The sequence below is a fragment of the Aphelocoma coerulescens genome, chromosome 9 (genome assembly GCF_041296385.1).
Source record: "Aphelocoma coerulescens isolate FSJ_1873_10779 chromosome 9, UR_Acoe_1.0, whole genome shotgun sequence".
Taxonomy (NCBI): domain Eukaryota; kingdom Metazoa; phylum Chordata; class Aves; order Passeriformes; family Corvidae; genus Aphelocoma; species Aphelocoma coerulescens.
In genome coordinates this window covers 22,164,146-22,185,056 of record NC_091023.1, presented here as the reverse complement: position 1 = coordinate 22,185,056, position 20,911 = coordinate 22,164,146, and the positions used below count along the sequence as shown (strand labels likewise).

Genomic DNA, 20,911 nt, shown 5'->3' with positions numbered 1-20,911 from the left:
TGCTGGAAACAGGGCTGAGAAATTCCTGAACTTTAGGACATTTCCAGTAACTGCTGTCAGAATGGGAACTTAATAACAAAGCCTGATAGAGTTTGGTAATTGCAAAACAGTCACTAGAAGCACTGTGTAAAACATATGCCAATGTGCTGGAGCTGGATGTGAAAAATATTCTACAGGGGACATAAAAAAGAGAGAAAAGCAATGCTCTCTAAGCACTCAGGAACATGGTGTGGTAAAATGACTTCTTTGCCCTATAATGTTATGTGGAAAGAGGGAAATAGGAAAGAAGTGTTGCTATAGCTGGAGGAACTGAAATGCCAGATTCTGGCTTCTACAATTTTTAAGGAAGGAAAACTGATTAAAGTGATCTTTAATGCATGCATTAAAGGTCACTAGGGAACAAGGAAAAAAGCATACTTATTCCAAAACTGGTTTTGTACAAGAAATTTGAAAGTGTCGTGGGTTGCAATCCAGGCTATAATTAGCCTTGAAAATCTTGGGACAGAAGTTTCTGAAGTATATGGTGAGATTTTTCCTGAAGGAATACAAATGACCAGAAGAACTGTCAATCTCTGCATGACAGGAACATCCTCGTACCAGGGCAAGTGGGAGACAGAGGTGGAAGGGAGTCCTGCTTTGATGTGCAATAAAATCACCCAGTAAAACATAGCACAAGAAGGAATAGAATGATTGTTGTCATTTTTATTAGACTGAGCATGCAGGTGTTTTTTAAAAAGGCAATAGATTTGCAAAACCTTGTTGGTTATCTGAAATGGTTAAAATAATCAGCTTTAATGCCATCAGAGGGGTGACAGAGCAGCACAAGAGAGTAGGTGTCTGGGAAGAGGAGGAAAGGCTCAGACTGGGGTGTCAAGCTGTTAATTAGTTCTGCCACAATACGAGGCTGAGTTGCTTCTTTTACTTACTCAAAGTTTTATTCTGTTAATTATTAGTGTGTTTAGGGAAACTGTGCTCTGTCTGCTGGGGACAACTGGGGTGTCTGGCACCTGCCTGCTGAGGTGGGCATTGGGGCCTCCAGCATGGTGCCTCCTGCTCTTCCTCTTCTTTCAGAGGAGGGGGAATAATTTCCTTGCACCTGCATTTTGGACAGGGCAGCCCTCCAGGAGTCAGAGGAGATGTGCTGTATTCCCGGGAAAGAAGCTCGGGGTGGAATTTGGCCGGTGGCTTTGTCGGCAGAGGTGGCCAAGCTCTGCTGGCTCAGTTTCATTAGGAACTCAGGAGACAACCCCTGTTTCTTAAGAGGTTTGAAAAGTACTCCAGCGAGCTCACTGCAGCGTGCAGCATCTCTGATAGAATGGAGGGACGTTTCTCATTTAAAGTAAACTTTGTGTTGAACCACGAGCTTCAATTAAAACTTGCAAAGTTGTGATTCCCAAGAGTACACATTACTTACATCCCTCCTGTGAATAGAAGCAGCTGAGGAGCATCCTCTTCTAAAGTTCTGCTTTTTAACAGGTCAAAACTATTTGAAATAACCAAAAATACTGAAAAAAAAAAAACCCAAAACAACCCAACTCCAAAACCAACCAAACAAAACTCAAGCCAAACAAAACGTTTGGTTTTATTTTAGTGTTAATTAGGGAATGGTTTGACAACAAGAACAATCTTTAATAATTGCTGGGACTCATTGAGCTGTGGAGGTGGGGGTCTTTATTTTACTACCACTTGAAGTTGTTTTGATAACGTTGATGAGAGGAATGCAATAATGTATGCTAAAGTCATTTGGCTAACCCTGAAATCAAAGCACTGGAAACAAAATCTAGCTGCAAATCACCAGGCTGTCAGTCTTTTAAAACCTGTTATCCAAATGACTTTAACAGTTTGTGGGTCATATGCAAGGTTAAGACTCATCTTGCACAGTGCACGTTTTGATGATAAAACACAATATTCCTTTTTTTTTTTTATTGGAGTGGAAGTGTTACAGTCAACAGTATCAGTGTGGGAGTTTGATTTCTTCCTGCAAGTAGATCGCTGCTCCATATGAGCAGTTGGCACAAGGTTTGGAAGGACAGATATGAGGCATGCCGAGCAAAGTGCTGCTTATTTGTTGTATCTATCTGCTCTCTACGTAGAAACTCCAAAACTGTTCCATTTTTAAGTTTATTTCCGAGTCAGAGCAGCTATTTTTGAGAACAACTGGCCAATACAACTAAAAGAAGTTTTGGTGAGGGGCTGAAAAAGATTATGCATAAAGCTTCGTTCTATTGAGCAACAATTACATGCAATATTTAAATTATTTTCTATTTCAGTGGTGAACTCAGGATTTTTTTTATTTTATATCAACGTTTTTTCTTGCAGTTTTTTGGGTTTGAGACATCACTGACAAGGAATGTGTTGTGTAACTGTTAACTATTCATTTTACCTATTCTCAAGCATGTTCTGTCCTGAGGAACTGAACAGCTCTTGATAATCCAGTGTGGATTAAATCCCCCAAAAAAGCATCACTGCATATTCACATTATCAGCATTTACATTTTATATACTGTCCAGCTTACTGTGGAGCAAAACTTGTCAGTGTATACAGACCAGAGTGGGTTCAGAGAGAAATAAAAAACTATATTCCTCAGAAGAAGTTTGCAGAGATTTTTTTGATAGGGAAAACACATTTATTCAAACAATATTTCTGTGAAATTCTTTCTGAACCAATTGTCACTTCATATTTTTGATGAATTTAAATAAAGCCATTTAGATGGCAGCTCCTTCCCAATAATCACTTACTGCTCAAGCTGAATTTTTCCCATTGCCACTAAAATTGTTGGCTGTCTGGGGAGATAAATATTGTTGTGAGGGCCATAGGGTAAGAGAGAAGTCCATATGAACTGAATAATAAGTAATAGCTTTTTTTCCCCTTACTGGGCCTGTAGTGTAGGTAAAGTTCCCCACATAGTTAGGTGTAGGAAAATATGAAGTCCAGCAAAACCAGATCCAAAATATATAAATTTAAGCTTCAGAGTTCCCATTTCCCATTATACACTTGATGATGGTTTAGCATATTTGAAATCTAGATGTGAGCAGTAAAATCTGTAGGTGCTGGTTAGACTGTAAATAACTGGATAGAGAAAACAAACCAAGATAAGGGGAGATAAAAATAACTCAGATGGATTCCTGTGTGTAACTTGGATTTTGGGAGGTGGGAAGTTCTGCTGATTGTACCAGAAGAAGCCTGAGGAGTATAAAAATGCAGATGGATAGGGAATGACTGCTAATTTAATGTGGAGTGGTTTTGCTGATATCAGACAACAGACTGTGACTCAGTTTGTTGGAGATTTCATTAGATTAGTCTAAATTTTAGGAGCAGTCACTCCTACAGGCCATTGTATCCCATCTGTGCCTGAAGTGCTTCATATGTTTTAGTGTTCAGCTTCCTTCCCCAGAATATGATATGGTTTGGAGATGTTGGATGGCTTCTCCATCAGAGGAGATGATGGAGTTACCTTTTGTGTTGTCAGTCAAAGCTGGAATTCAGTTTGCAGTGACAAGGAGCAGAGTCTCTTGCTGAGCTCCTCTGAAGAGTTTGACCATGGGGGCAAATGGGCCAATTAACAGTTCAGTGTCAGATTTTAATATGTAATAAGGAAAGAATGACATTAATTTTTCTTTTCCAAGCAGTAAACTCTTGATTGCAAACATCTGTGTGGTGTTTGGGGGGTTTGTTTTACTGACTGCTCCGTGTGATGTTCCCAGAGTTAATGGGTGAATCAATGAGCAGTTGAGAGAACTATTTCCATTTTATCTAGACCCTTTCTTTTAGCTGTGAGGCTCCATTTCCAGAAGCACAGTGGTTATGGCACTTGCTTTGTTGTACTTGTACTGAGTGCCTCAAAATGGAACTTACATGTTCAGGGCTGGATTTCAGAGTGGAAACCATAAGCTTCTTGCTTGTATAACCACATTCCAAGGTTAGTCTGAATAGCTGAGATAATGAATTTGGTCTTTGTGCATTCTTAAATAGATAGATAGTTTTTCACATATGTGACTTTTTTTTTTTTTTGCTACAATTGGACGCTTTCCTTGGGAGCTGCCTAATTCCAGGCTGCACAGTTTCTGCTTTGTTCCCTGCTCCTATGCCTTCAACAAGAATAACTTAACCTGAGTTCAGTATAGGAATTGTGGGCTGCTAAAGGACATATTGTGTTACTGCTTAATGCTGTATGAGTTGATCAGTGGGTAATATAAAGTCTATGTTCTAGCTGTTTTATGATGAAAATATTATTTCAGCAGAATATATGGTAAAGTCATTGAACAATGATGTTATTCTCAGAATGATGGCACAAGGCATTTTCCATATACCAGAAATTAGTGGAGCTGCTCATTTTGTTATTGCAGGCTTCAAAAATAAAGCTATTTTTAACCTTTTCTGAGCAATTATACTATTTTTTCAACTGAAAAAACTGATATCTTATTACTTTCTTTCTATTAGGACCAGCAGAAGTTCCCATGATGTCACCCAATGGATCCATTCCCCCTATTCATGTGCCTCCTGGTTATATCTCACAGGTATGCTTCTTGAAGAATTAAAATGGATGTAAAAGCAAAAGCATTGATCCACATAGAGAAATCTACTTGGCTGAAGTTTCATTTAGCAGTTTTAATGAAATTATTGAATGAAAGTATTTCATACTCCTCCTCTACTGCTGTGATACTACACACACATTTGCACAAGTGGCCAGGGAGGTGCACCTTTACACACTGGTATTTGTAGTAGATTTGGGGTTTGAGCAGCAGCAAAAGCTCTGCACACAGACTGAGCCTATGTGTGCAAGTGTATTGTTTGTGGGAGGGAGAGAAGTCCTTGATGTTGGGTAATGCCTCAGATTATTGTGTGACAGAGGGGGTAGGAGGCCATGGAAGAGAGAGAAGGAGCCACTGTAGCTATAAAATATGCTGTTGATCCTCAGTGTCTTCCCAGCAGAAATCCTGCAGCATACCAAGAACTGGAGGTGTTGGTGTGTTTTCAAGAATAAATGTGATTTAGCTATCTATTTATGGAAAAAATGGAAAAGCTTTTGCAAAGCTCTTAGGTTTTGGAACTCTTGAACAGCTACTGCTCTTCTGTGTAAATAACCCCAGATTACCAGATTGTTCCTTCCATCTTCTGCAAAGCTTAGACTCTTTCTGAGGTAAGGAAAAAAAAAAAAACCAAAACCAAACCAAAAGATTGATGTGAGGCATAGCAGCTGTGAACAATACAATAAATCCAATAGTTTCACCGTTTTCCTTGAGACCTGGACCAAAAGCTTCCTTAAAAGTATGCAAAGTATTTCAGATATCCTTGATGAATAGCATAAGACATTTTGATAGATACAGTTTGGCATCTTGTCAAGCAGAAAATAGATGATGTCCTTGAGTCCCTTCCCCTCCCCAGGAAACGTGTGAGCTTGTGTAATTCTGAAAAATTGTGGATGGCGTCATACTTAAATCCCACAAAATACTGCAATCACTCTGTGGTATTTTGACTTCTGAGCAGAGTGAAAACATGCTTCAAGTATGGGGGAAGTTGTTAGCCAGCCTAGGAGAGAGAGGGCAGGATGTCAGGGTGGTCCTCCTGCTGCTCAGTCCTCCCAAGGGGAGTGGTTGGAGTTTTGAGACAGCATTTGGTACTTAATGCTCCTCATGGGCTCCCCTAATTTAATAAACTGGCCCATATCATGTAGAGGTTTTCCTAAAGATTTATTCTTCCTTTGAAATAACTTCTAACACCTTTTTAATATTAAAATGTTTATACCTTTCTGCCTCTGTGCTGAGATAAATGGTTGGGTATAATTGGAATGCTTTCCAAACCAGAGGGATGAAAGTCTTCCAGCTGTATCTCTGTCTGAGCCCAGTTCTTCTGTAAAGCTTTTTGTGGGGCACCATAATAATTCCACTAAAGTAGCCCTTAAGTAGTTTCTTAACTAGAAAAAAATCCAACCAAAAACCCTCTTCCGAAGCAGTTTTTCCAGGGAGCTGGAAATATGTTGTAAAGTTTTAGGGGGAAACTCTGTATTTGGTGCTTTTGTGCAGCGGAATGTGTGTTCTGCTCTGTGGTGAGTGAGCCCCTCTTGCCTTTCAGACTGCTTCATATTAAATAGTAGTTGAAAGTCTGTAGTAATGAAATTAGCTCTTTATTGCAATAAATGTGTCTGCCTTATTTGCTCTTGCTTTTGTCTATGGCTTCATAGTTTAACCCACTCTTTTATGATAAACAATTAGAACACAACTTAAATTTAACATGTCAAGGGAAAGGCTATAAGGCAAATTAATGCACTCTGGGATATGAATCAAAATATATTTGATTTTGGTTTGATTTGTCCCCAAAGTGTACATCTAAGAGTCAGGCAGACAGCAGTACCCCTGTGGAGAAGTAACAGTGCCTGTTAAAAAAAGGCATGAAATCTTATTTCCATTTTGTTGTGCCAAGCCTGTGTGAGCTGTGAGTGTTAGCCCTGAATATTGCATGAGTTATCGAATGATTGCTGCCCTGGATTAACGTGGTGCTTCATTACCTCTCGGGAAAAATTGGCAGGAGGATGCGAGCCCTGCAAGGTCGGCCTCACTGGAAGCAGCACAAACACAGACTCTGTTTCTAGACTTCAAGGACCATGTTAATAATTGTGACTAGAAGCTGGGTTTGTTGATGTTAAGGAGATCATCCCAATGATGAGGCTTAGCCAGGGCAGGAAATGATCCAGGAAAATAATAGAAAACAAATACACACCACCAGTTCAAATCTTTCATGCTATGGTTTTGCTCTCAAAAGACCAGCTCTTCAAAGAGCCAGTATATTTTGCATTATCTTTCCAGCAGACAAACCTCTGTGTACCTCTGGCAGATATGAGCAATCAGATCAGAGTTCATGTCCCTGCAATTCTTTGGGCTAAGGGTTAGTTAAATACAGACAAGAGGAAAAGTTCCTTGCTGTGCTCTTGGTGGACGATATCTCTGCTGTAAAAGTTGGTTGTGGAAGGTGACATGGCAGAGAAATCTGCATTAAATGTGTGTGGTGTCAACAATTTTGGCTTCAGCTGTTAAGTGAGATTAAGGATTTGGAGGCTCAGGTGTTAAATTTGGGGACAATATCATGGGTTGTTTTTCCTGCTTTTCAGTGTATGTCTGGGAGGAGAGAAGGAGGGTTTGGAGTATTCTAATCAGAGAACTAGAAAAATGGAAATATCAAAAAGCAGGATCATTCACTTGTTTGTTTAGTGCTGCTGGCTGAGGACTGCTCTCTCTCAAATAAATCTGGAGCAATTCCACTCGAATTTGAGAAGTTACTTGTCTGTAGTTGGACATAAAAATTTGGCATGAAACTCCACTTTTGATTTTATTTACCGGTTTGTTAATATGAGATCTCTGCCATAGATATTTTAAGCCTAAAGGGCAAATTTACTGGTTGGATCATGTGTTAAAAGCCTTCTTTGGCCATGGGGTTTGTATGGTCTGAACTGTTCAGTATGAGCCATGATCCTGCAGTTCAATATCCCTGCACCAAACACATGACATTTGACAGAACTAAAGCATAACTTTTGGAAAGAGGAATATCTTTAAATGACATTTTAAAATGGTAGAAAATCTATCCCATCCTTGAAAATCAGGATTTTGGTCCTGGGTACATCCTGTTCCCTAAGAGGGCTGTTCTCCTCCAAAAGCATGTTTGACTAACATCAGGTTTTAGTGACAAACTGCTCGTTTGTGTGGCTTACAGCTCACAGAGCTGCTCTGGGTGTTTTGTAGACTGCAGTCAATTGAGGCATCCTTTAACAGGAGGATCCTCATTAAAGCTTGAACACAAGGAAGGTTGTGCAGATCTCATACGGTGCCAGCCATGATCCTTTTGAGTTCACGGGCACTGGTCCTGAAGAACTGTATCATTCTAGATTTAAAGTACCCCAACATGCTTGCCAGCATTCTAGATGTTTATCTGTCTGTTTTCCACGTTGAAGGTATAGATTTAATTTGGTGTTTGATTTAATACTGATGGATTCTAAAGATAGTGATGCAAACTTGCCACGACTGGCGTGAACTCGGATTGGCATCTTTAAGAAATTAAATGAATAAATAAAATGTTGACATCCAAGTGCCTCCTGAATGAGCTCATTCTGTACTGTTTTTGGGTACAGATTGATTTATGAATGAAGTTTCAAATTAGTTTATGAAATTCCTGAAGTATTGGTTGTGGTCCACCCAGTGGCCATGCTCCAGATGGCCTTGCTGAATCTAGCACATTAAATTTAAGTGAAATAAAGGTTGTTTGGGGGTTTTTTTGAAAGCAAGTGGAAATTACTTGCATATTACCATATTAAACTCATACAGTAAATGTGTGTTACAGAATGAGGGTGGTTGTGTTTCTTTAACTGGATCTCACAAAATACAGATACAGTTTACCTGTACACAATTAACATGTCTTTTTCCTTAGAGTGTAATATTAAATTTCAATGGAGAAAAATGAGACAACATGGAGCTTTGTCATGTACTTTGAATACGTGAATTATCTCTAGTTACTACAGTGATATCTGCACTGGAAAACAAGTAACATTTAAAATGGCATTCCCAAAATGTGCCAGCCAATGGGGGAGGCAGTTTTATTGTGCATGAGTAATGTTAACCCAGACTGCCCTGAAAGATCATCACCTACCTCATGTAGCAATTAAGCTCCCTAAAATATGGGATGAAAACCCACACAGAACTGTGCTATAATAGTATTGTTATTGAGGTGGCATGCCAGTTACACCAGCAAGCACAAAAAATACCAGCAAAAGACAATTTACCTACTAACTGTTTGAAAAAAAACCCACAAAATAATGAAAGTTTATCTCTAGGTGCCAAATGACCAGAGATATTTGTTTTCTCTAAATATAAAGTGCTAAAATTAGTAATAGCAATTACTTTTAATATTCCAGTTGCATCTAGAGACCTCAACAGGGATTAGGATTTTGTTGCTTCTTGGCACTGAAGTAGGGACAGTTTAGCAGTGTGTTTCCAGATGAATTTATGATCTTCGTGACAAATGGTTTTAAGCAGATACAAAGAATTGCAGATTTCTTCTTAAAATAGCAAAGTCGAACCTCTCTGCTAAGTTGTGTTATTTTCATTAATGGATCAAAACTGACTTTCTCTGTCTTTGATGAAGTGAGTGTTGTCTCCCAGGATGGCACTACTACAGTCTACTCACTGCAGGTTTTACAGGTCAAGGGATGTCTCCAGTCTTCATAGCTACCTAATGCATGTAGTGCATTATAAATCAGATTACCAACTTTGATTTGTTAAGGACAGAACAGCGTATTTAAAGACAGTATGTACAGCTTCAGAAATGTATATCAATAATTCCTAGTTTAGAGAGAAAATGCCCTGTAGGATTGGGAAATTAAGTGGGTTTTGCAAGGTCCCCTGTGTTTTTGTGTTCATGTGTAATGTAGGCACATGGAATAACAAAAATGCTGTCAGCATTCATGGGCTGGGAGGAAACAAATGAAAGATACAAGTGTCTTGGCTTTTTGACTAAAGTAATTTGGAAGGCTGGCTCATCCTCTGAGTTGGATTAGTTGGTGGTTGTAGGTTCCTCCCAACTGAAATTTTCTATTCTATCCCCTCATCTCTGGCTTCTCTCAGTCCTGTTGATATTTTATAGCTTCATCTAGCAGGGTAATTTCATCAAAAAGGTCTTTGACAGGACTCAGAGCTTCCCTCCCTGCTTTATAGATTATATTTCAGGAAGCTGAATCCTAATAATTTTAAATATGGTTTACATTATGTGCTGCTCAGCGTACACACTTTCTGTCTAAATCTGTTCCTTAATATATTCATCTTTCACCAGAGCACTAAACACATGTGTAGCCTGTCTAGATGCAGAGATAAGAACTTGTACCTGCCTGGAAGATTGGGGTTGGCTTTGAGGCTTGGACTAGTTAAAGCCACGATGAAAACCTTTCACATCAAGATGTAGGAACTTGCTCTCTCAATTAAGCAACAGCAACATCAGAGTCTGAGAGTTAAATCCAGCATTTCTGTGCACAGTCCAGATAAGTAGTTCTGTTTTTCAAATATGTGCTAAAAGGAAAAGGATTTCCCTCTTTTCCAGGTTTCAGAGTGCGGGCTTGAGACCTGGCAGCAGGATAAGAGATGCTGTGGAGTAGAACCAGTAGCAGAAATGAGAAGCCTGAAAACGTAGCAGTTGAAAGGGTGTGATAGTCTTAAATCTCTGAGGTTCATCTGTCTTTTGAGGACTCTGTAAAGTCTTTGAAATTTAAAGCTGGCAGCTGACACATTGCTAGTGGAAATAGTAAATTTTGAGGGTAGAATCAAGTATGCTAAGCCAAACAATTACTATTTTGGTTACTCAGCAAGCAATGCATTTTTAATGTGAAATGTTACAAGTGAAGGAATTAACTTTCTATAAAAAAAGTTGTCTTCTGTGGAGGCCAGCCAAGGCACAGAAATTGTCATGTCCATGGTCACATCCCATAGCTAACAGGTGTAAATACACATAACCTGAGGCACACATGGCCTGGGGGAAGAATTGGGTCGGCTAATCCTAGGTGAGTTTTCCCCTTTGATACCTTGCTCAGCTGATGCCTGAGGCAGGAGCTGGTGTTTGCTGGAGCAGTTCTGCTCAGGGCTGCGGGTGTTGCCCCTGGGCAGGGCACAGGCAGAAACAGCCACGTGCCTGTGCCATTCCTCTGCTTCAGGCTGCAGAGTTTTCTTTGTGCTTTAGAGTAAAGACACTGGGATGTGATGAGAGCCACTGGAGTGTGGGCATCCACAGCAGGGTCTCTTCTGCTGGTGCTGCTGGGGGGTGTGGATAACTCCAGCTGATGGTGTGGTAATCAGCTGAGAGTGGCAGCATCTTGCAGCATGTGCCTTTGGTGCACGTTCACTTATCTCATACAACATTCAGCACAGATACTCCTCCATCTGTGTGCCATCAGTCAGCTTAGAGAAAATGAGGTTTTTAACAACCTGTTTGTTGTATGAAATTAAACTATGCTTCCTTCATGCTTTTCTACCTCATGCATGCCAGTATACTGAATCAAAGGGATAGTAATTGTTCTTATGTGGTTGTATTTTTTAATTTAAGAAATGGCAGGAGCTTTTTGAATGAGCTTCAAGAAAAGCTTGGCTCCTAAGACTGGACTGAAATTTGGCTGGTTGACTGTTCTCCAGAAATACAGCTCTGGAAAAATTATAATCCGAAAAACATTTTTCAGCCTAAGCACATTTCCACCTTCCTACATCTGTTTTTACATGCTGTGACTGTGGCGTTAGGGGCCAAGTTATGCATATCCCAGAGCTGGTTTGTGTGGATGTGTAGACCAGCTCTGTAACAGAAACAAACCCTCTGCCCTATGATTTCTCTTGAGCAGATACCTGTTATGAGCAGAGGAGCTCCTTTGCAGACGTGGGCCAGCACAGCAGGTTCCTGCAGAGTACATGTCTGTGCACACACACACAGCCTCCCTGCAATAGCAGTACCAGCTGCTTTCCAGTGTTACTAACTCCATACGCAGGGCACTGTCAAAATCCATGGTAGAAATTTTATGGTCAGTCCCTATGAGTACACTTATTTTGGTGCTTTGTGTTCCTTTTCCAATTGTTTTCCTCCCTAAATGCAGGTTATTTATTCTGTCCCTTACCCACATAGTTATCACGAGCAGCACTTCAGCTCCCAGTGATTAGTGTGGATATCTGAGTCTCCAGGAAAAGCCACATCACCACCGTGGTTATTTCTGCTGATATTAATTTTAGAATTGTGTTTATTCATGAAGCTAAACCCAAGGACCAACTGTTTTCCAGTGGGAAGACAAGCTGTAAACAGTGCTGTTTTCAAGGTGTGCCTGGTTCAGATGCTGCCTAACGTGCTCCTTTCCCTTTCTCTCCAGGTGATAGAGGACAACACGGGCGTTCGGAGGGTGGTGGTGACGCCGCAGTCTCCGGAGTGTTTCCCTCCCAGCTACCCCTCGGCCATCTCGCCAACCCATCACTTACCCCCCTACCTGACACACCATCCCCATTTCATTCACAACTCCCACACAGCGTTTTACCCTCCTGTCACTGGACCTGGGGACATGCCACCGCAGTTTTTCCCACAGCATCATCTTCCCCCAACAATATATGGAGAGCAAGGTGAGCTGGGAGGAAGGGACTGGCCTTTCACACCCGTGTTCAGCAAGTTTTAAGGGCTGGGGGAACCAAGAGTAGGAATGAAGTGGGGAACTTAGAGAGTGGCTTTGTTGCATGGATGGAGCCTCCTTTCATATCCTGAGTGGGGGGCTGTAGCTATCCAGAGTATCCATTTTTATTTTTTAACAAAGACAAAACTGTTTTGGGCATGATATGTTCAAGGTTCACACTCAAGATGAACAAAGAGGAATGAACTGTAGGAAAAAAGCAGGAAATACTGTGATTCCTGCAAACTGACCTGCCTTAAGTTAGAGAGAGTCATCCTTGGAGGGGGGAAGTGGGGATTGTATTTAATGAAGTGTATCTGAAGAGTACACATGATATTTATGATAATTCTCAAACTTTTTTTAGATAGTTTTAATTCCCAAAGCTTCTACTTCATGTTGCACTTCCCTCCTTAGGCAGCACAACTGACACGATTTTAAATTCTATTCATACTGGGAAATTAAATTGCATGTAATCAGGGTTGGCAGCTTGAAACCGGCACATCTCAGCTTGTTCTGTCCAGTCAGGCCCTGAGGAAGAAAATGCTAAATTGCTCTGAACTTATGAAGGCTTTTTCCAAAAGATCAGTTCTGTCTGGATTTTTGCTTGAAATCTGTGTCCCTGAAACACAAAGACTGAAAAGGAGGGGAAAAACTCTCAACCTAATTGCTCTATTTTACACGCTCACCCAGAGTAAAATTCTATCATCAAAGGAGCACAGTTAATACAAAATAATTGCAAAAAAGGGTTTTCTTTAAAAAACCTCCAGAAACATCTGGAGTCACTTCATTTGGAGATGTCCAGGAATTTGGTCTTATGAAAAAAACCACCTCAGTTATCTTTGTTGTTCCGAGTTAACGCGGGTGAACCGTTCTGTTTCAGAAATCATACCACTATATGGGATGTCCAGCTACATCACCAGGGAAGATCAGTACAGCAAACCACAGCACAAAAAACTCAAAGACAGGCAGATTGACCGCCAGAACCGCCTGAACAGCCCTCCCTCCTCCATCTACAAGAGCCATATAGGCAGCTGCACGACGGTGTACAATGGTTATGCCAAGAGCCACAACGGGGCGAGCAGCGGCGGCGGGGGAGCCCCGGCCCTCAAGAAACCGGAGCGCAGAGCAAGGAGCAGCCCAAAGTCAAATGAACAAGACCCACATGGTAAAAAGAGGGTTTTATTTATTTTTAATTCCTTTTTATTGCACCTTTCCAGCTTGTGACCTCCTCTGTATGGATCCAGCGGCCCTGCCAAGAAACACTCCCACCCACGCGTAAAGCGGTGTTAATACAGTGTGAACTTAAATACGAACACTGGGCTTGCTGGGCTGTGTTTGTTTTGTAAGGTGAACCTGGTGCCTCCCCATCTTTCGTGACTGCTCCCTTGGTAGATGCAGCATCATTCTTTTTGTATCTGTTGGGAGCAGAAATGCCTTTTACGGGCAAGGTTTTGGTTTTATTTTGCTTTTCGGACAGGCATCTTGGCACTTGGCAAAAATCTTCACAGACAATTGAGCTATAACCAAAATCTGACTACTAGGAGCCACTGTTTTGTATATCCTAGGTAAACCTAGTTAAGTTATTAGAAGGTTTAGAGGTGATGGCTGAAAAACCAAGGGGTTTTTTTTATGTGGAAGTTCAGTGAAAGTAAGATTAGTTGAAAACAAAACTGAGAAGTTTTCTTAATGTTAGCCATTGGAAATAGTGGTCAAATGAGTCTGGCTACTTTTGAAATAGTTTTCTTCAGCATTTTCAGAGACTTGCCATTTAAAAATGTAAAACTTTAGATAACAACCCAATGTTTTACTGTAATCGAATCTCCTTTATCACAAGCCATTCTGCACACAGCCAGTTCTACCTAAATTTAGTTTAGTAACTTGTTATAATCCCTTATACCTACCTGCCTTTCTCCTCTCTGCCTGTCCCTTTGCTGACTGCTACAGCAACAGCTTCCTGAACAAACGTTGATGTCCTAACCAAAGCAGCATGTCCAGGATATTTGCAATGTAGCACACTCTGAAATCTCTTGAGTTAATTTATGCATATAACATAGGTTTTCCATTATCTGTCTATAGTGTATATTTATATAGCTGTGTTCTTTTTACATGTGAGGCATAACCGAAAGAAATAGTCATGAAAATTAACTATACCAATTACCAAAGAGGGGGGAAAAAAGTGCTGCTGGCATGGTAAGGAATGAGGATTTGAGGATGTGCTTTCAGGGTCTTTAGAATTAGCAAGGAGCTGTATTTGGGAATGCTGTAATCCAAGAAAATGAATCACTGCATTAGACTTTCTAGTTATTTCTTGCCAATCAGCTTATGTGAACTTTAGTATTCTTACTTACGTTTAGGTGTTTATCTGAGGTGGAACACATGAGGTGTTTGAAGCAGGTGTGTGAAAGACCTGGAATAAAGCATAGCCTTGCAATATAGATTTAGTGAGTTCTGAGTCAGCCTGGCTGATCACTTCTGAAATAATCTAGAAATAATTTAAAAGCATCTTGTCTAAGGGTTTCCTGCAACCCTTGTGTTTGTCTAATTTGTTGCCTTGGGCTGGTCTGCTGTGCTGCAGCTGAAGGGCCATGAGCGCTTTTAAAATGCCAGGAAAATCAGTGGAGTCAAGGCTACGGCACGTCCAGTCTTGTCAGCCAGAGAGTGCCTTCAGACTGGGAACAGCAAGGGATGGAGTCCTCCCCCAGCTGTGGAAAAGTCCCTGACAGGAGGCTGTGCAGATAAGCATCCCTTGTCCCACCCCCCTGCCTTTTAAAATTAGGTTCTGCATCAGCACCCAGAGGTGGCAGCCCTGGAGTCGCATTACCTGCTCAGCAGTAAATCCATGACCAAAGCAGGAAGAGAGGAATATGTTGCATATTAAAAGGAAAAAAAAAAAATATGGTGGGCTCAAATGTGATGTTTTTGACATCAAAGTGTATTATTATAGTCATACATGGAAGCTTACATGCAAATTCCTGCAGAAAGGTCACAGAGGTTTCTTAAAGGCTCTCACAAAGCAGCTCCCTAAAATAACTTCCCATTTGGTATTTACAAGCTTCTAATCATATCTGCTGCTTTATATTTACCTTCTCAGTTTCTTCTTTAATTATTTGGGGATTTATTGATGACTACCCAGCTAATGTGGCCATACAGATTATTTGGGTTAGAGTTAACAGCAATCTGGGCTCTGTTGCTAATTTGATTTTTGCTGCTGTGTGTTTAGGATAGCCAAGAAAATGAATGTGTCAGAAGCAAGAATTAGCAAAGGGATTTAAACTTACAGGTTTTGTGGATGTGTATCTGTTCAAGCCTGCTAATAGTTAAAAACTTGATGGTGTTGTGTGGCTGCTTCCAAAATTGCAGAATAGCATGGAAAACCTATTTTTAGATACATAAATATATAAAAATATGTGTGTATATATGTATGTATAAAATTTGTGGAGAAGTCTTTATTTAGAAGACCACTTAACCAAAAAACTCCTTAAGAGGCAAGCAGGAATGTATGAATTTGCAGTAAGAGTTGGAATAAGGTGAAGGAGAGCTGGAGCTGAGGGCTTTGTTTGCATGAATTTTTTAATTGGGTTTGTGATATGCTTGATAGCCTATCGTTTCATAGCTGCCTGTGGGGTGTGTGTGCTACTGCAGTGGAACTGGCATGCTGCTTCTGGGTGTTTGGATGATGGAGCAATCCTGGGATCCAGCTGCTGGCGAGGGAGGGGGCTTTAGGAGCCCCGGACACAGCTGGAGCAGGCACTTGCACAGCCTCAGCTCTGGTTGCTGCAGAGAACAACCTTTGTCAGTACACAGTGCTACAGCCTGACAGTGATTGCTGTCCTTTGGGATTGGGCTGTCTGAAGCAAAGTTTGGGAGCTGCCTCAGTGCTGGAAGCAGGGGGGTGGGAGCTTGCCAGGGGCACCTCTCCCAGCAGTCCCAGCCACTCCTGAGCTGATGCTCTGAGAGGCAGTTGGAATGTCTGCTTTAATCAGCAGAGGAATATGATCCTCACAGGGGCATTTGTGACAGGGAAGGTGGGAGTTTCTGTTCCTGGATCTGCTGCCACTGTGTTTAAGGTGATGCTTGTCCTGCTCCTTGTCTCTTGCTAGTGATTTCTTTGAGGGGTGTGTTACTCCTTCCTTAGCACACCCACTCTGCTGTGACTGAGATTATTGCAGTGTTGTAGGAATAATAAGAGAGCTGGAACACCTTCCTTATCAACACAGACTGAGAGGGTTGAGCCTGGAGAAAGGGGAAGACCTTAGAGCCCCTAAAGAGGTTACAAGAGAGCTGGAGGGGGGCTTTTGAAAAGGGCATGGAGTGACAGGACAAAGGGGAATGGCTTTAAACTGAAAGAGGGACAGGTTAGATGGGATATTGGGAAGAAATTCTTCCCTTTGAGGTTGGGGAGGCCCTGGCACAGGTTGCCCAGAGAAGCTGTGGCTGCCCATCCCTGGCAGTGTCCAAGGCCTGGTTGGATGGGGCTTGAGGCAGTCTGGGATAGTGGAAGGTGTCTCTGCCCAGGCTGGTTCTGTAACATAGCAACATCCTCTTTTTACTTGGAATTTACAGTTTCAGATTGGGGAAATAAGTGCAATTCTGACCTTTTCCACTGACTGCATCGTGCTATGTTGCACGGTGCACTTGTAAATAAGGAGTTTTTGTTATGTTGGAAATACGCCGTTTTAAGGCAAAAAACCCAGAAACTGATGGGTTATAATTGACTGAAAATTTAGCAATTCTTCTGAGTGTTTCTGGTGGGATGATGGATGGTGTCTTGTATAGGCAGAAGGCTTGGAAGTATGATACTGGGATTGTGATTAAAAATCCATCCTGAAGGTTTTCTGCAGAGCTGTTTTAAAAACTGAATGGAAGAGGAGGGAGTGGGGTTGGGTTTTTTGTGGGTTGAGCTTTGTTTTTTTTTTCATAAAGGAGCCTTGCCATGTAAAAAGATCTGCAAGCGGAAATCCTGTCCCATTCACGCTGTCCTTTATGAATTTCAGTCTGAGTCACTTCCTTCTCATGCACTCAGTGGCTCCCTTCTTGGTCATGCAGTGATCTGGTAGTTTGAGAAGTTCTGTGTGTGGCTGCAAGTGCTGTGGGAACATAAGCAGTTTTGAGCATTCTTACGATTCTTTCGCCTATTTCCTTATAAAACATCCTTTTTTTCTCCCTTTGAATGAGATAAAAATCTTTTTTTTTTTTTTTCTTTTTTTTTTTTTTAATTCCTCATTGAAGTTCTAAGAGCTTAAATAGCCAAGACTGAAACACTTCAAATGGGTGAAAGTGGGAAGCAGGTGATGGATTGTGGCGTGCATCCTGTGCAGGAGCTGGGTGCCAGAACAAACAGACCCAGCCCAGGCAGGGAGGTGGCTCTGGGCCGGTCACATGTGCCTGTAGGAAGGTGTTCTTAAAGAAGGTTTTGTCCTCATTTGAGAAGAGTTGGCTCCACAGGGTCAGAACAGGGGCCTGTCTAGCCCAGCAGTGTGATCAGGATGATGCTGAGGGGCAGCCTGCAAGCCTGCACACATCCCACACATCCCACACCCCTCTCCCAGCTCCTCCACCAGCATCCAGACCTGCCAGGCACCAGGGAGGGCCGAGTCCTGTCTGATGCTTTGGGTACCCACTCACTGACCTGTTGTCTGTGAACTCATCTAACTCAGTTTTGAAAAGCAGATTTGCTTTCCAAGTGAGGAAAACTGACTTTGGTGTGCACTTCACTGCTCCGAGCAGCTGCTTTCTTGCATGTGGCATTGATGTGCTTTACACGTGGAGAAGGGAGGAAAAAACATAGGAATCAATTTAGAGTTCTAAGAGTTGTTGTAGACCATTGATAGTTCATAAACTCCTGTAGTACCATTGTCACATGTGAGCAAGCCTCAGAGGTCTTGCTTTCCTATTGTGGAGGTTTTGTAAATCTGATTTTTGTGCACTGAAGCAGCCTCCAGCTGCTCCCAAAGGTGAAAACCATGGCTTCAAATTCCTGCCTGCACTGCTGATGGAAGTTTCTCAGGAGATGTGGGTAGCTCTGTATGCTCATTTCTTAGAGAGAAGTGCTTTGGGAATGCATGGAAAATGGGCTTGGAAAGAGAACTTTCTGCCAGCGGTGGTTTTAATTTGAAAATGTTTTAAAGTAAGTACTTAACTTGGCAAAGCAGAAGTTCTGAGGTGAGGACGTACCCTCAGGTATCCCTGAGTGGGGTGGGATGTACTCTGCAAGCTGCTGAGAAGTGAGGGTGAGTGGGTGACGTATGAAAAACCAGAGCTGAGGTGTTCTTGGTACAGCCCCATCCTGTTCTTGCTGAATCTTCCGTGTCACATTTAAATATACTTAGGAAAAACGTGGGGTTTTTTCTATTTTTGTTTAACTGTATCAAGTTGTTGTTGTTGTTTTAATCCAGAGCCTGTGAATTAAAGGGAAATTGAAGGAGCTGTGATTCAGTGCAGACAGGAACCAGGCAAAGTTCCTCTTCTTACTCATTCTAGATCCTGTCAATTCTTTTCTATTTTGGTCCTGAATCCATTTTGCTTATTGAGTCATGCATTTATCTGTGCCTGTATATCCTATAGATTTAAAAGCTTAAAAGAGTAGTTTCATCACTTTTGGTCCATGTAAGCAAAGAGGCTGAGAAACACTGGCAATATATGTAAATTTTATGTTCTTCTGGCCAGAAACTGATGATTTGGTACATGTTAATAGACTTTTGTTATACAAATGTAGAAATGTTCTTCAGAAAAAACTGGTCATAAATGTTCTTTCTGCTGCCATACAAAATACCTCTGTTAAATGTAGCTTCTCTGGTGTCCCTAAATATATTTGCTTCTGTAAAATAAGGAGTTTCAATAAGATTGTCTCCTGAAAACAACCTGTCAAAACTGACACAGTGATTTTATTAATAACATGGAAAAAAACACTCTGAAGAGTAAAATACATCTGTCAGGTTAAGTGAATTTTAGTATTATAGCAAGTGATGCAACGTGAAACATAGTATTTAGTGGAACCAGTCACGTGTTGAATCTTGTGAGCACAGATCAGCATCATATACGAAACCTAAATGGTGTTACTGTTTCTGCTGCATTTTTTTTGATAGTTGTAGGCATTAATACTACTTGTCTGAATTCTTCAGCCTTATATCTCACTAGAAATAGATTTTGTGTGCTTTTTGCTGTTTTCCTCTAAGTTTTAATGCATGAGAGGAAATAGGGTGCATTAATTAGGGCATAGTCTGAACCTGAGAATCCACTGTTCATTTTCGACACCTGGAATTTCCAGTGTGATACTCTCATCTCCCACATCGTGACTGAGCTTGTGCTTTTGTTTGTTTCTATTTGGAAAGATGCCTGCTTCTTCAGCAGTCTTTATCTTTGGTATTTTCTCTGAAATAATAGGCTGTGAATTGCTCCTTCAGGCAGTAAACAAAGTGGTTATGAGTGTCAGATACACCTTTGTGTACCAGACTGAACTGTGTTAGCTGGGCCACACGGATTCTCACCAAGTAATACTTTGCCTAACAGTCACGTAAAGTAACCACTTAAGTGAGCTTTATGTAGACTGATGGCTGTATTAGAAACAAATTGCAGGGTTCAGGTAGAGTGCATTCCCAAGTTCATGTCAGTCTGTGTGCCTGCATCCAGATGAGGCTTAATTTGTGACTTTCCTTCAGCAAAAAGAATGGCTGAAATGTTGATCCAATGTCACTGAAATACGCTGTGTTGAGGAAGGGAAACAAATCTGTTTCCCTTGCTGTCTTGAAACTTAACTCATATCATGGAGGCTTTGATGGAGAAAGGTGAAAGCTAAATATCACAGATAAAAACCAAATCCATGCCCAGTGCACTCCCTGCCATAGCTTTGCCCATTTCTAAACCCAGCAGTGTTTTGCTTTGACCTGCCTGTGGGTGCTTCCTTCTCGTGCATCTTGGCCAACTCTTTCCCAGAAGTTGCCTGTGTGCAGATAATTCCCAGGAATTTGCAAGCCTGTGAAATCTTGTCTGCATGTGACCTGTCACGAACACGGAGGTGTTCTCTTGCTGCATCCATACTGCAGGAACAAACCCAAAGTTTATGGGAAGCCTGGATGCCACAGCAGTCCCACCTTCTTTCACACCACATTGCTTTGTTAGCACGGAGTTCTACAAGCTGGGAAGGGCTGAGACAGGCAGAGAGGAGATTCACGCTATTTTTATGTGCTTATCTTGAAAGACTAAAGAACCAGCTTCATAACTTTGGCACCAGAAGTTGTAGATAAGAGACTCTCTTCATCAGCTAAGTGGGAGCACCTCCTCTTAATTTAATTGCACAATATTCTCCCATCTTCAGTGTCAGCTGGTTTTAAAGTTGGATGGAAATGCCTCAAACTTGGTTTCGTTCAGACTTTTTGTACTTGAAAATGCAAAGAGAACACCAGGGTGGTGTGGGTCCATGTGCTCCAGTTATGTGCTCCAGCGTGGTTGTGAGGTGCTCTGAGAGCTGGTGGTCTGGGCATCCACAGCTCTGAGCCATCAATGGGGCAGAATGGGTCACCACAGTTCTGGTTACACTTTTCAGTCTCATCACAGCAGCTGTGACAAAATAAACCTCATTAGAAGCGTCCTAATTTTCCTGAGCATGCTAACTACAGGAAACACAGCTCAAAGTCCACCAAGGAATGTGTAGGGCATATCTAGTAAAGAGTGGGGAAATCTGCCACTGGGGCTTGCATTTGATCTTATTGGGGCTTAAAAACCCTCTTGGCAGTGGCTGATGTTTTACCT

General features: G+C 41.5%; 1 protein-coding gene across 2 annotated transcripts in view; it reads left to right on the top strand.

Moving 5' to 3' along the window:
• Window positions 1-20,911, top strand: part of FNDC3B (fibronectin type III domain containing 3B) — a 185,050-nt gene that overhangs the window by 88,291 nt on the left and 75,848 nt on the right. For both annotated transcript variants that reach the window (XM_069023859.1, XM_069023857.1), the window contains exons 4-6: window positions 4,441-4,517; window positions 11,876-12,119; window positions 13,044-13,328. In XM_069023859.1, coding sequence (XP_068879960.1) covers window positions 4,441-4,517; window positions 11,876-12,119; window positions 13,044-13,328 — 606 coding nt within the window. The remainder of the gene's footprint in view (window positions 1-4,440; window positions 4,518-11,875; window positions 12,120-13,043; window positions 13,329-20,911) is intronic.